Raw genomic sequence first — 14,190 nt, forward strand, 5'->3', positions numbered from 1 at the left:
ATGTCACCCATTGAGCATGTTTGGGATGCTCTGGACCGGCGTATACGACAGCGTGTACCAGTTCCTGCCAATATCCAGCAACTTCGCACAGCCATTGAAGAGGAGTGGACCAACATTCCACAGGCCACAGTTGACAACCTGATCAACTCTATGTGAAGGCGATGTGTTGCACTGCATGAGGCAAATGGTGGTCACACCAGATACTGACTGGTATCCCCCCCAATAAAACAAAACTGCACCTTTCAGAGTGGCCTTTTATTGTGGGCAGTCTAAGGCACACCTGTGCACTAATCATGGTGTCTAATCAGCATCTTGGTATGGCACACCTGTGAGGTGGGATGGATTATCTCAGCAAAGGAGAAGTGCTCACTATCACAGATTTAGACTGGTTTGTGAACAATATTTGAGGGAAATGGTGATATTGTGTATGTGGAAAAAAGTTTTAGATCTTTGAGTTCATCTCATACAAAATGGGAGCAAAACCAAAAGTGTTGCATTTATATTTTTGTTGAGTGTATATTATGATCTCACAAAGAACGTACTAAATAAACTCACGCACGCTTTTAATATGTAGATATTCGGCATGTGAATGAGGTACGTTCAAACATTTTCAAGTTGTATAACAATTCATTTAATTTTGCTGAGTTTCATCATCATAACATTACGTTATCCTCACGATTACACGTCTTAATGAAGTTCAGGTTATATGATCGGTTGATTTCACTGTCCATTCATGACTAGGAGGGCTGAGCGCATTTGTTTTTATTTCTCCTCCCCTTTCTGTGACAACCAATCACAGCTCTTAGAGGACTTCGTCATACCTAGCAACCGGGTCAACCCTGCCTACTCACAAAGAGAGGAGTTTCTGTCCCCTCCTTGCTCAGACTTGCTCTTAGACACCTTCTGGCTCACTCGTAGGTTATGATTCCTTGCCAGGAAATTTTAGGCTAAGTTAGGAGCTCATTGAGAGCACTTTGAGTTGCTTTGTGGATACGAGCCCAGGACTATTATTTCAAATAACACCTACACAGCATTTTACTTTGTGGCAGTTGTACAATTTCATGTTTAGCCCTGAATGGGAATTTGAAGAATGAAACAAAAATATCCAGAACCCCAAGCATGGATTTGAAACTTCTAACAATTCTAATGTAGTGGAGGAAGAAGCTAATCCTCTTCTTCCTCCAGTAGCTGGTCTCCCATTGCCAATTTGTGGATCCAAATGCCATCCTGATTCCAAAAATTTTTTATTAAACCGCAACTCAATTTCATGTCTCACTGTTATACACTGATGATGGCAGTTAGTGCAGAAAACCCCCAAATACAGACGCAGCCCATGACATGCGATGGAACAAAATGCACACAAGTACTATACAGCCTCTGCACTAAACTGGTGGTTACTACCACGCTATTACGCAAAAATAAAATGTTAACACACTGTTTTCTGTTGAAGAGCACAACGTGTATTGTGTAGGATTTATGTTGCAGAGGAGAATCAAAAGTAGGTTTTGCTCAGAGAATGGTTGGCCCCTATCACTGCATGTTCTACCCACAATCCACCGTCAGCTACTTCTGCCACACGACAGTGCAATAAGCAGAGCTGTGAGAATTGCAGAGAGCTACTGTGTGCCTCACAGAGCTGTGCTAAGCTCCCCTCACTCCCACGTGCACAGCCACTGCACACTGCTACACATGATCGCTCCCTTTTCTGGTCAATGAAATCACTCATCGCTTGCTACAATCTGCACTGTATTTTAATTTTGGTCTTTAATTACAGCCTGGCATCAAAACAACTGAGCAGTCAAATCCATATTTAAGCAGCAATGATTTATTTCAAGATGCACTAATGAAATAAAAACCAAACCCTTCAGAAAAAAATATAGTAAAATATGCATAGTACCTCCTATCTGCACAAATTAAATTATTTTGTGGATCATCATGTGTTCTGACATCACAAAGTTTTTGAACATGTTCAAAACTTTCACAATTGGTTACAACATTCTATAATGCCATGATTACCACAGAATACGCCTGTTTTCATATGCTAGTTGGGTATCCAGTTGTTTTTGTGCCAAAAGAAGTACACAATCAGTTGTCAAAAATCAGCAATGGGAGACCGGCTTTACTCACATCACCTCACTGTTAACCGCAGATCACCCCTACATCCTCTTTGTGTGTGCAGTTGTGTTTCCCAACCTTGGCTCGCTTACACTGTAGCAGCGATCTCTCCCCACCCTCACACTGCACATCATCCAACAGGATCCGGGTGCTGCTATCTGCCTCCCCCAGCGCTGCCCTTTTCATCACCTCCACCACTGTGGTGAAGCCAAGCTGTCGACACACAACAGTACCTGCTTTACTGGTGAAAAGGTCATCGCACACCGTCCCCCACTCCCCAAGAATGAAGATCTCAACTCTTCCTCGATCTGGTAAACCATCAGCGCTCACCAGCCGCACCAAGCCAGCCCGCAACCTTCTACCTCCTCTTCCCCACTTGGAAGCTTGACCTCGTCCTCTGGGCCGCTTGTGTATTTGGTTAATTTCTCTGGTGTTTTCCAGTTTCTCACCAAGCCGCAGCTTCTCTTCCTGGGTTTTTGGCAGTGTGGTGTTGAATGTGGGTCTGTGGGGTTTGTAGGATGATACCGGTGGCTTCTGACTCCAATATGGCTGCCAGGTTGTGGTCAGCACTCCATGAAACTGGGGGTATCGCACAGAGGTCATCGGGAGCTCTTTCAGGGGTGCTGTCGTAGTAGAAACAGGGCGCTGTGGTGAGGTTAAGGGTTGGGAGGTGGTACTTATTGGATATTGTGCAGGTTTTCTCTGTTGGAGGATTGGGGTCGGACGATGGCTTTCGTGGGTAATTCGAGAGGAAGCTGTAGTCATGGCAATGGAGCGGTAACCTGAGGGAGACACAGAACCACCCTAAATATACATATAGTTCATTAAGTTACCTACAGTATTGTGGAAAATGTTTAAACAGCCAACAAAGGACAACAAAGCAAGACAGACACAAAGACGAATGTCCAAACTGAGACTGAAGCACAGGAGTTTATTCCAAATAAATAAAGCCAATGGACCTGATTTTAAATAAACACATAGTGCAAAGCGCCAACACATAAATAAGCACCATTTATCCTGCTTGAAACTCTTGTACCAGCCAAAGAATTACACATTTGCAGGTAATAAATAGCACCTGACCTGATTCCACCACACCTGAGTTTGACAGTCTTGTGTATATGTGTCATCTCCAATTTCTCCCCTATGCTGCCAAACCTTTCCCTTTTTTAATTTGTCATTAATCGCAGCACTACTATGTTTTGCAATATATTATATTTCCAGCAAGTGAATTGTATGTACGGGTTTGTCATTTAAAGCTACAGTATATAGGATTTATGGGTGTGTATTTGCAATTTTCTCTTTATTTATCCTTAAAAAGAAAATTTAGAGTGCAGCAGGATGTCGAAACACAAGTACCGCAGCGCACCATCACCAGACACCCACAGCAACTGTACACACAACAAAAGGCACTCAATAAAACACTCCTTCCCCCAAAAAACAATGACAAAAGCCAATGAACAATACACAACTAAAAACTGTCATCATAAACATGGACAGAAATTAAAAAAATAAATAGTTCAATATTTAAAAGTCCTGTAAAAAATTTTAAAAAGTCAGTTTAATGCATTCAAATTTCTAATGGCCACAGGAATAAACAAATCCCTGGCACGACTAGTCCCTCAGCTTAGGTAGCTTAGAACGGCGACCAGAGGGGGGAGCAAATTAAACTCCCCAAAGAATGGGTGCTCAGGGCACTTCAAAATTTGGTTCATCTTTCCTCTGACCCGTTTATCATAAATACGTTGTAGATGTGGTGGCGGTACCCCAACCGCTTTAGATGCCACGTTTACCAGCTTTATTAGCTTACGCTTGCTGATCATTGGAAGACCACCGTACCACACCACCATACAAAATGTCACAACAGATTCAATAAAACACTGATAGAACAAAGTCATCAGAGTCCTGTACACTATGACTGATTTCATCTTCCTCAAAAAAGAAAAGTCTCTGTTGGGCCTTTTTGCAAACAGCATCTGTGTTGCTCTCAAAGGACAATTTGCTGTCAATGATGGATCCTAAATATTTGTACTAGTCCACCAACTCAACTTTACTGTTCTGAGTAACAGTTTGTGAGACATTTTGTTTTGATCTACGGAATCTACCATCCCTGGTTCTCAAGACCAGGCACCTAAGTGGCTCTACTCTACTCTTTTCTACTCTCCTATTTTACTCTTCCTTTTTAGATATTTAGATATACCTTTGTATACTGACATAGTTCCACCTTAGAATTGGAATATAATATATAAGATATACCTTACTGAATTTTCACGTTCTTTGTCTTACAAATAATTTGCAAAAAATGGACTATAACATTCATAACCATCTGTTCATTAGTGTATAAATTACCTGTAACAATTAATCGACGTGTTTTCATAAGCGTAGAATTATTTTGCAGGGTGGTTGGAAGACTTAAGAAAAAGAAGAGGAAAGAGTGAACAACAACAACTTCTAACAACTCTAATGTAGTGTTTTTCAGACTGGGGATGGTATTACGCAACCTCACCAGGAGATGACATGAGTTCCTAGACATTGTAGCTTTAAAGTGAGGAATGGTATATAATCTGTTATTTCTTCAAAGATTTAGCACTTTTTCAGATAGATTTTTTTTTTTTAAATGCAAAAATAACAGTATGGTAAACTTTGTATGTGCAAAGCAAAAAGAACTACTGAAAAGGGTAAAAGCACAGGGTTTTAAAAAGTTGCTAAACAGTTTGTGTTGCAGAAGTGACAAATGCCTGACCAATCAGTGAGTTTTGACTGCAGCACTCTAAAAAAAAAAAAATCACTGTATGACCTTTGACGCAAAGCAGCGAGAGGAAATGTTGCATTTGCATTAAGATGTGTTTTAACAAACAGGTTGTAAATCTTATATTGCGTAGGGAATAATAACAGCACCAGTTACTATGTAAAGGAAAACGGAAATGAATTTATTAGATACTGAAAACAAGTGTTCCAATAGAAGAAAAAATACACAGAATTACAGCATTTCTTAATTTTTTCATTAAACTGAAAATTAGGCTGTCAATTTGCATAAAATCATATTACATCTAAATTTCTATTTAAATGTGGTTTGGATTTCATGTTCAACATGATCAAAGTCCCAGGATTTTCTATGTGTGTGGAGAAACTACAAACTCCAGCCTTGAAACAGCTTGCTTGACATTTTTCTAACGTATGTCACAGACATCCGTATTTCCAGATTGATATCCCTGTGCTCTGTGCGACGTGCTCACACTTTGTGTGGTGAAAAACACTTTCTGTTATTGGTCCTGTTCTGTTTAACTCTTGATTACTGACTGTGATTAATATTTTTCTTAAATAGAAGTTTTGGAAAATCTGAAAAGGTACACTGACCATTTTCATGACAGACAGACACAGACAATTGACATATTTGAAAAATATGTCTGGAAGGTTAAAAATGGCAACAGAAAGATAAAACGGGAAGCAAAAACAGAGTGTAGAAGAAGAAAGAAGCTGGTATGATGTTGGTGGCTCGTCCTGGTACCCGACCGTGTGCTGGTCTACTGGTGGGTTTAACGTTAGGTCTAACAGTGGATTTAAAGGTGGGGTAAGCTGGAGCACCAGTAAGCCTACCAGCGGGTGTGGTCGCGGCAGGAGTTGTCTTGGCCATGGGCACAGTTGTTGCCATTGCTGCTTTTATTTTTGTGGTTGTTTTCGTTGTTGGTGTTTTTTCTGTTGGTGCGGTTCTTGATGACTTTCTTGTGGTCGCTGGTATTACTGACTTTCTTCGTGGTGGCGCGTTCGTTGTTGTTGTTGGCAGTGGTGTCTTTCGAGTTGTTGTTTTTCGTGTTGTTGTTGGAACGGGTGTGGTGGTTGGTTTCTTGTTGATCACAAACTCTGCAAAAAATTAACACAAGCAGTAAAGGTAACTAGCATAAATTGCTTTCTGAGTATATGGAAGAAATTATACACAACATCATCACAAAACATCATTTAACCATCCAGATTTTGATATGTATGTGACACTACGACGGAGCTGAAGTGTTATAGCACCAAAATTCTAATGGCAGCTGAAACTGTGTTCCGTTTTAAGAAAGCACTTGATGTAGCTACAGTACACAATGGGTTCTGTTCATTTAGCACACGGCTTAAGATCTTGGGCTCCATGCTGAAGATCTGTGGTGCAAACTCTGAATCACACAGTGCAAATTTGTATTGGGCGTGCCATACGCCACATGTAGTTGCACATAACATAATCTGACTGCAAAGCTGGATGCAGGGTGCATTTAATTAGTCCCTTAATTTGTGTCTGTGGTCATAACATGAAATAAACCAGTCAGGTTCTCATTGGTTAGTCCCTTTAAGATGCAAGTGCACCAGGAACAGATACATTGCTATTCAGATAGCAAACTCAGAAATGAGAGGTTTTCTGGCAAGGAAAGGATTTTGCATGTAGTGGCAAAGCATGTGAGCAGATCATTTACAGAAGCAGCAGTCATCCACCACAGCTCACTGAGGGAACCATTTAAGTGTCTTGTTCTCCAACCACACAATCTTCTCCATATCTCATTACACGTATGCAGAACCCCACTGTACCTGTGAACTGTGGCTAACCACATGATGGTTGTTGTCATGGGAGAAAGAAAAGCACAGTAAATTTTGCTACAATTCAAATTTCTTCAAGCTTTGAAGGGTCCATTAATTTTTATGTACTTTTTTCTTTGATTTTTTTTTTCAGTTTAGTTTCACAGTAGTATGATGCGCTAATGTGCATCCCTGTGTGTACCAGCAGAGTGTCTGTGTATGTTGAACCTGCTTATGTGAGGCATATTTTCCAGACTATAAGTTGCTCTTTTTTCCTGTTTTGTTTTATTTATTTCTTTATTTATTTTACTTGTTTGGCTGGTCCAGAAACTTAGATATGAAAGTAACTTATATGTCAAAAATATGGCATTATCAACTATGACCACATGATGGCAATGTTTCCACATGTGACAAGCTACTCCTGTATATTGATCAAAGTGAGGAAGTATTTGTGCCACACTCTGAAGCAGAAGATGATGATAATGCACCATTAACATGGTTACCAACTACCATAAAACAAAACAAAAAAAAAGAAAAAAGAAGAAGCAGTAGAAGTAAAAGAAGTGCAAAATAAGAAGAAGATCTACATGAGGAACATGTCTTGCTCTCAAACTGAAAGACCACACTCTTTAATAAAGAAAGGGAATAACCTTGACACTATTCAGAACTTGTTCGCACTTGATTGCACTTTGTGGGACAGCTGGACCTACAGTGAGGAGGATGGCTAGGCTAACATAAGGCTAACTGTATAAAAGTTTTAAAATGCAGTCATTTTTAAAAATGAGCATTTTGTGAGGTAAACGTGCACACTTTTAGCTCTAAACAAGTCTCATCTGTTCAGTGGTGAAAAGAAGCAAGTCTTCACTTCTTTGTGCCTCATACAGTAGCATTAATTAGTCCGTTAGCTTCTGTTTGGGAATGTGGTGTTTGTGTTGCAAATAAATAATGTGCCAATTAAAAAAATGTTATTGTTGTTGCATAAAACAGTAGCACCATGTTTCAAAAATAACTTGGACTGATAGACTAAGGCAACTTACATACATTTTTTCCTATTCACAATGGATTTTCAGATAGATGCAACCATATATATATATATATACGAGGTCTGTCCATAAAGTATCGTACCTTTTTATTTTTTTTAAAAACTATATGGATTTCATTCATATGTTTTTACGTCAGACATGCTTGAACCCTCGTGCGCATGCGTGAGTTTTTCCACGCCTGTCGGTGACGTCATTCGCCTGTGAGCACGCCTTGTGGAAGGAGTGGTCCCGCCCCCTCGTCGGATTTTCATTGTCTGGAAATGGCGGAATGAAAAGGACTTTTTTTCCATCAGAATTTTTTCAGAAGCTGTTAGAGACTGGCACCTAGAAACCATTCGAAAAATTTATCTGGCTTTTAGTGAAAATTTTACAGGCTTCACAGAGAATAAGGACTTTAACTACAGGTTTAAGGACCCCTTTAAGGACGGTCGGTGCGCCGCGCTGCGAGCTGCGACGATGCGGCACAAACCACTGGATCATTTCTAAGCTGATGGCTCTGTGGATACGAGACCGTCGTGTGCTCTTTCTCTGGTTATCACAAGACCTGGACATCAGCCATTTTCCGGCAGATTTCACTTTTAACAAGAGATTTTGTCATGGAAAGCCACGCGGAGGCTTCGCGCCTCACGACCGATTCGCTGATGAAGCGAGACAAAGGAACACCTCCGTTTCGGAGTGTTAGAGGACAAGTTGGGACATGTCCAGCTCTCCACAAGTTCTTTTATACTCACTCGACTGGTAAGCACTGAAAGCCGAGATAGACATGTCCCAACTTGTCCTCTAACACTCCGAAACGGAGGTGTTCCTTTGTCTCGCTTCATCAGCGAATCGGTCGTGACGCGCGAAGCCTCCGCGCGGCTTTCCATGACAAAATCTCTTGTTAAAAGTGAAATCTGCCGGAAAATGGCTGATGTCCAGGTCTTGTGATAACCAGAGAAAGAGCACACGACGGTCTCGTATCCACAGAGCCATCAGCTTAGAAATGATCCAGTGGTTTGTGCCGCATCGTCGCAGCTCGCAGCGCGGCGCACCGACCGTCCTTAAAGGGGTCCTTAAACCTGTAGTTAAAGTCCTTATTCTCTGTGAAGCCCGTAAAATTTTCACTAAAAGCCAGATAAATTTTTCGAATGGTTTCTAGGTGCCAGTCTCTAACAGCTTCTGGAAAAAATTCTGATGGAAAAAAAGTCCTTTTCATTCCGCCATTTCCAGACAATGAAAATCCGACGAGGGGGCGGGACCACTCCTTCCACAAGGCGTGCTCACAGGCGAATGACGTCACCGACAGGCGTGGAAAAACTCATGCATGCGCACGAGGGTTCAAGCATGTCTGACGTAAAAACATATGAATGAAATCCATATAGTTTTTAAAAAAAATAAAAAGGACCATTAATTTATGGACAGACCACGTATATATATATATATATATATATATATATATATATATATATATATATATATATATATATATATATATATATATATATATATACACTCGTATATATGGTAAAGGGACTGCATTTATATAGCGCTTTTTCATTTGCATGAGTTGCTCAAAATGCTTTACAAAGAATGCCTCGCATTCACCCCGATGTGAGGGTGCTGCTCACTACACACCGGGAGCAATTTGCACAAGCACTCTGTGCAAACGTTGAAGGGGAATAAACCTCAGTGTGTATATATGTGGAATATGACAGCTCATCCCATCGGATGAAACTATAACTGTCACATTTGCTGAGATTTGCATGGTTGACCCAAGTGATCAATAAAAAGTGTTTATCTATCATTGCTTCCATGACTACATGAAACCTATTGATTTTGTATGTCCACAAATGACCATCTTTCTGGGACATCTAATCTCACTGACACTACTAAGACTTTTTGTTGTTGTTGTTGTTGTTTTTGTTGTTGTTGTTTACCAAAATGGCAACAGCATCACACTAAACATTGGCTCCAGAGAAAACAAAACAGAAAAATAATTTAAAAAAATTTTTCTTACCTTGTTTAGGGTAGAAGTGAATCAACTTTCCTTTTATCTGAACTGGAGAAGGCTTGACGGTGCATTTTCCTGGTGGTGCTCTCCTGTGAAGTCAAGGGACACAAAGTTGTCCACAATGTATTTAGGGAAATAAATACATTGCACATCTGGAAAGTCCACAGTTTTGAATCCCAGTTTTAATGGATATCAGAATGGATTTTGTTCAGGATTTTATTTTGTGTTTCCATCCAGTGCAAAACACTGAATGGAAATACATCAAATTTGACAGATTCCTTACTTGTATAACAGCTTCAAATGAATGTGAAGAAGAGCTTTATGCGCACATTATGTTTAAGGGCATTATGACACTTTGAAGCTTTGTTTTACAGTCTTCAGCCATATGACAGATGCTAAATATACCTTCAGACACTGCCATGAGAAATTATTATCAGACGAACGCACTCATGTTGTATTTTACAGGACCCCCTGGCCCGTTCTCCAAAATTGTAGATAAATTTAGCGACTATGATCCCTGTGGTGCAGATGCTTTGGGAGCGTGTCTGCCTGCAAATTGCTGAAACTCCTCTGTAAATTTTATATAACATTTATGACATACAGGGTTGTCTGTTTAAAAAAAAAAAAAAAAAAAAAAAAAAAAAAGATTAATTCCACTCCCATGAGTGTGCATTGAGATATACACTGAAATAAAACCCTTGTTTTTATGGAAAAATTCTGGCAGCTGTGGTTACCAGGAGAGTTCTGTACAAATTACAGTGAATATGTAAATGATTTCACATAAAATATGTACATTTTACAGTGTAAACCTGTTGTAATTTTATTGTCTATTTAGAAGATAAAATCTCTGGAAAATGGTCACCTTCATCTGTAAAATCTAACTGTATTGTACAGTTTTTGGTATTGTTTTTTTTTTTTTTTTTCTGTGTTTAAACTACATTTATTTGTAAATTCCACAATGGTATATGATTATTTTAAGATATTTGTACTGTTAAATTCACAGTTCAGTTTCATTCCACATTTTACACATTATTTCTGTAAATTAAGCATTACTCCATTGTTTTTCTTTTTACAGTTTTTTATGCCATGATTACACAGGATTTCACCATTAATTTCACAGACTTTTTTACAGTGTAAAAATGCTGAAAAACACAGAACTTCATGTTTTAACTGACTTGAGCGCCATCTATAGTCTCACGCCTTAATTATCCCACATTTTATTGGGCTTGTTGATGGAACTGTATTGTGCACACTGCTGATTGTCATCAATGAAGATGAAGCTGGGACACTGAAAAAAAAACATATTTGGTTTAATAATGTAGAAATTTAGGATTTTTCTATCTACACTTGAGCCTATTAATACAAATAATGTACAGTATAAAATAATAAAATAAAATTCAGGCAAATCTAAGGGCCCACATATCACTCTCTAACAGGAATCTGCCTATATATAATATAGGCAGATTGAACCCTGGTCTACATATTGATATTTCCAATGTGTAATAATTTGATACCTCGAAGGATCTACAATCTTGTAGATGACTCCTGCTCTGGCAGTCGCACTTGGAGCCCCGGTGGAGAGGAAATACAACTCACCTAGAAAAAGAGATGGACAGAGGAAGAAAGACAAAGTGAAACAAAGATTGTGATGAATGTGTGATCAACAAATTCCCAAATTGAGGGGGGGTATAATGATTGTGAAAAGGACAGAAATTAAAGTTGGGAAATGGAGGGAGTGAGAATGAGCAGACAACATAGAAGAAAAATACCAACTGAGTGATGTAACTCACCACATTAAAAGAACATATAAGGAGCACAAATCATATCACATCTGGAGAACTTTTGTTCACCAGACTGATTGAAAGCTGTTTTGTTTTGCCTGTCTAATATCCCATAGCTGTGTCTGCCACCTGCTGGATGGTTAGTAGAGGCTCTTGCCTTCATGACTGTCACTTAACAAATTATGGATGACTACTGGATGCTGCTATAATTTCCCAGCTCACAACCCAGCAACTGCAGGAAGATACATGATGCCCGCCTACATGAGCAAGTTCTACAATAGATAGAAAGTGTGACTAGGGATAGTGCCAAAACCTTTCGTTAGTTCTACAAATTAGTGACACCAATTCAAAACAGCGCTGCCTCAAGGCACTTCACCCATGTAAGGTTTGAACATTGTTGTACAGTCCATATCAAAAGGAAGACATAACTACATAAGAAAATACTAAATTAAAAAATCAACCGCATAGAAAGCTAAAACTGGACTGCACTTGAGCACCTGTAAAAGAAAAGCTGTTAGGATGTCAGGGCTGCAAAATACCATGGGACCCATAGAGATATGTATTATTATACATGTGCAATTTCAGACTCATACAATAACTGGAAGTTGGACAGGGGGCATCTTTAATGAACAGCATTCGTAAGTCAAACTGAAGTACAAGTCGTACCATTTTTCTTTGTCAGCTCTTTAATATAGGGGTTTTGTATATTGTTGAAATATACTTTTGATTAGTGGCATTTATTCTTTTATTTTGTTTTGTGTTTTTTTTTTTTCCTGAGAAAGGCGCATATAAATAGTCCTTATAATTATTATTAATAACGAATGTGTGATTTTTCTGTATATATGCCCCTCCCTGAGCCTTGTTCTGCTGGAGGTTTCTTCCTGTTAAAAGGGAGTTTTTCCTTCCCACTGTAGCCAAGTGCTTGCTCACAGGGGGTCGTTTTGACCGTTGGGGTTTTACATAATTATTGTATGGCCTTGCCTTACAATATAAAGCGCCTTGGGGCAACTGTTTGTTGTGATTTGGCGCTATATAAAAAAAAAATTGATTGATTGATGTCAAACAAGAGTGTAAGTCGCAGGGCCCCCCCCAAACTAATAAAAAAAGAAACAAAAGAAAAACTGTGATTATATTTCAGAAAATATATGTTTGATATTTCACACAATTTTCAACTCAATCAGACTAAAGCCCCCGTCACACATAGCAAGAATGTGGAGGAACCATTCCAACACGGCAAATACTGCCATAATCCGACGCAGTCGGGAGGTAAAGAGGCGTGGTCAGGCGTGGTCAGTCGTGATCTGAATGCATCCGGACTGCATCATGCACACCTGCAGGATGCCGTCCAAACATATTTCAGACAACAGTCAGATGACACAGACTGCTGTCAGACGGCACCAACATTGGAGCTGTCACTCACCCACTCACCCACCCACGCAATCAAATCTCTACTTGTCCTCACATTCCCAGCACTAAACTGACCTCTCATCAGTGTGTGTCTCACATGATGGAGTGTGCATGTGTACGTGCGTAAACAGGTGATCCGAGTGATGAGTGATGAGCAATTCGGCCTCAATCGGCGTATGTGTGATGGGGTATAAGGCTATTATCTCACGGAGCAGTGAATGCTGACGAACGTTGCGACTTTTGGATTCAACAATTTTGTTGACAAAAATGAAGACTATATCTCTTGCTTTTTCTGGCTGCTGCTGCAGCTATCTTGCTGCAGAAGAGAGGGAAAGAATAGGAAGAAAAACAAAAAAATGAAGACGAAAAGGTACACTGTTTTTGGGTCATAGAGTGGTTTACGAACCAAAAACAACTTTAGCGACAAACATTACAGCCATTTACAAATGCTTAAAACTGTTTTATAAACATTTGCAGCTGTTTGTGGAAAAATAAATTTGCTAAAAAATTTTGAACATGTTCAAAATTTATTTGCGACAAGAAATACTGTTTGCGACCCTAAAAACCCTGAAGAAACTCGAAATTCATTACGTTTGTCAACATTTGCCACTCAGTGAGATATGTTAATAATGTAATAGTTTGAGACAAATTTGACAATAAAACATAACATTTTAATATAACCTACACCAGCCTATATATAAATCAAATTAAATAGCATCAGTAAAGAAAACATATATGAACAGCCTCTCACACACACACATCCAAGTTTTACCTGCTTCATCCTCAGCAAAGGAGATGATGTATCTGTAGTAACTGTTGATGAGTTTAGGGAATCTGCAGGTTTGGTCTCCGCCCATACAGATCTCATTGTACTTCCACCGACCTGTAGTGACATTCTCCTTCAAAGACATCAGACGCCTAAACAGAAGAACATATTTATTTATGTTGTTTATTTTTGTGTTAAATTGATTGGCTGAGGATTTATAACCAAACTATTTGGAGTTTTGACATTCCACAAGTATGTTGTTACAATTATTTTGGTCCATAAAAAGAACAATCCAAAGAAAACATGGATTATGATTTTTGTCACAATATTCATGACCAGTGTATGTAAATATTCACAGCTGCAATCATAATTAAACCAGTTGGAAAGTCCAACTGCACCGATCACAATATAGTATCATATCCATACCAATTTATCATCCCATCAGCAGGAAGTACAAAAACAATGTTCTGGCAGGAGAGTCTGCACAAAGAACAACAACCGCGACAACAACAACAACAACAAAAATATGAATCATGGCAAATT

General features: G+C 39.2%; 1 protein-coding gene across 1 annotated transcript in view; it reads right to left on the reverse strand.

Annotated features, from left to right (window-relative positions):
- Positions 1–1,793: 1,793 nt before the first annotated feature.
- Positions 1,794–14,190, reverse strand: part of si:ch211-136a13.1 (HHIP-like protein 1) — a 49,191-nt gene continuing 36,794 nt past the window's right edge. The window contains exons 10-14 of the mRNA XM_034169392.1: positions 13,654–13,799; positions 11,208–11,289; positions 9,700–9,782; positions 5,710–5,973; positions 1,794–2,897 (exon numbers count right to left, since the gene is read on the reverse strand). Of these exons, the coding sequence (XP_034025283.1) occupies positions 2,140–2,897; positions 5,710–5,973; positions 9,700–9,782; positions 11,208–11,289; positions 13,654–13,799 (1,333 nt within the window). The 3' untranslated portion in view covers positions 1,794–2,139. The remainder of the gene's footprint in view (positions 2,898–5,709; positions 5,974–9,699; positions 9,783–11,207; positions 11,290–13,653; positions 13,800–14,190) is intronic.

This window comes from Thalassophryne amazonica, chromosome 4, assembly GCF_902500255.1.
Source record: "Thalassophryne amazonica chromosome 4, fThaAma1.1, whole genome shotgun sequence".
Classification (NCBI taxonomy): Eukaryota; Metazoa; Chordata; class Actinopteri; order Batrachoidiformes; family Batrachoididae; genus Thalassophryne; species Thalassophryne amazonica.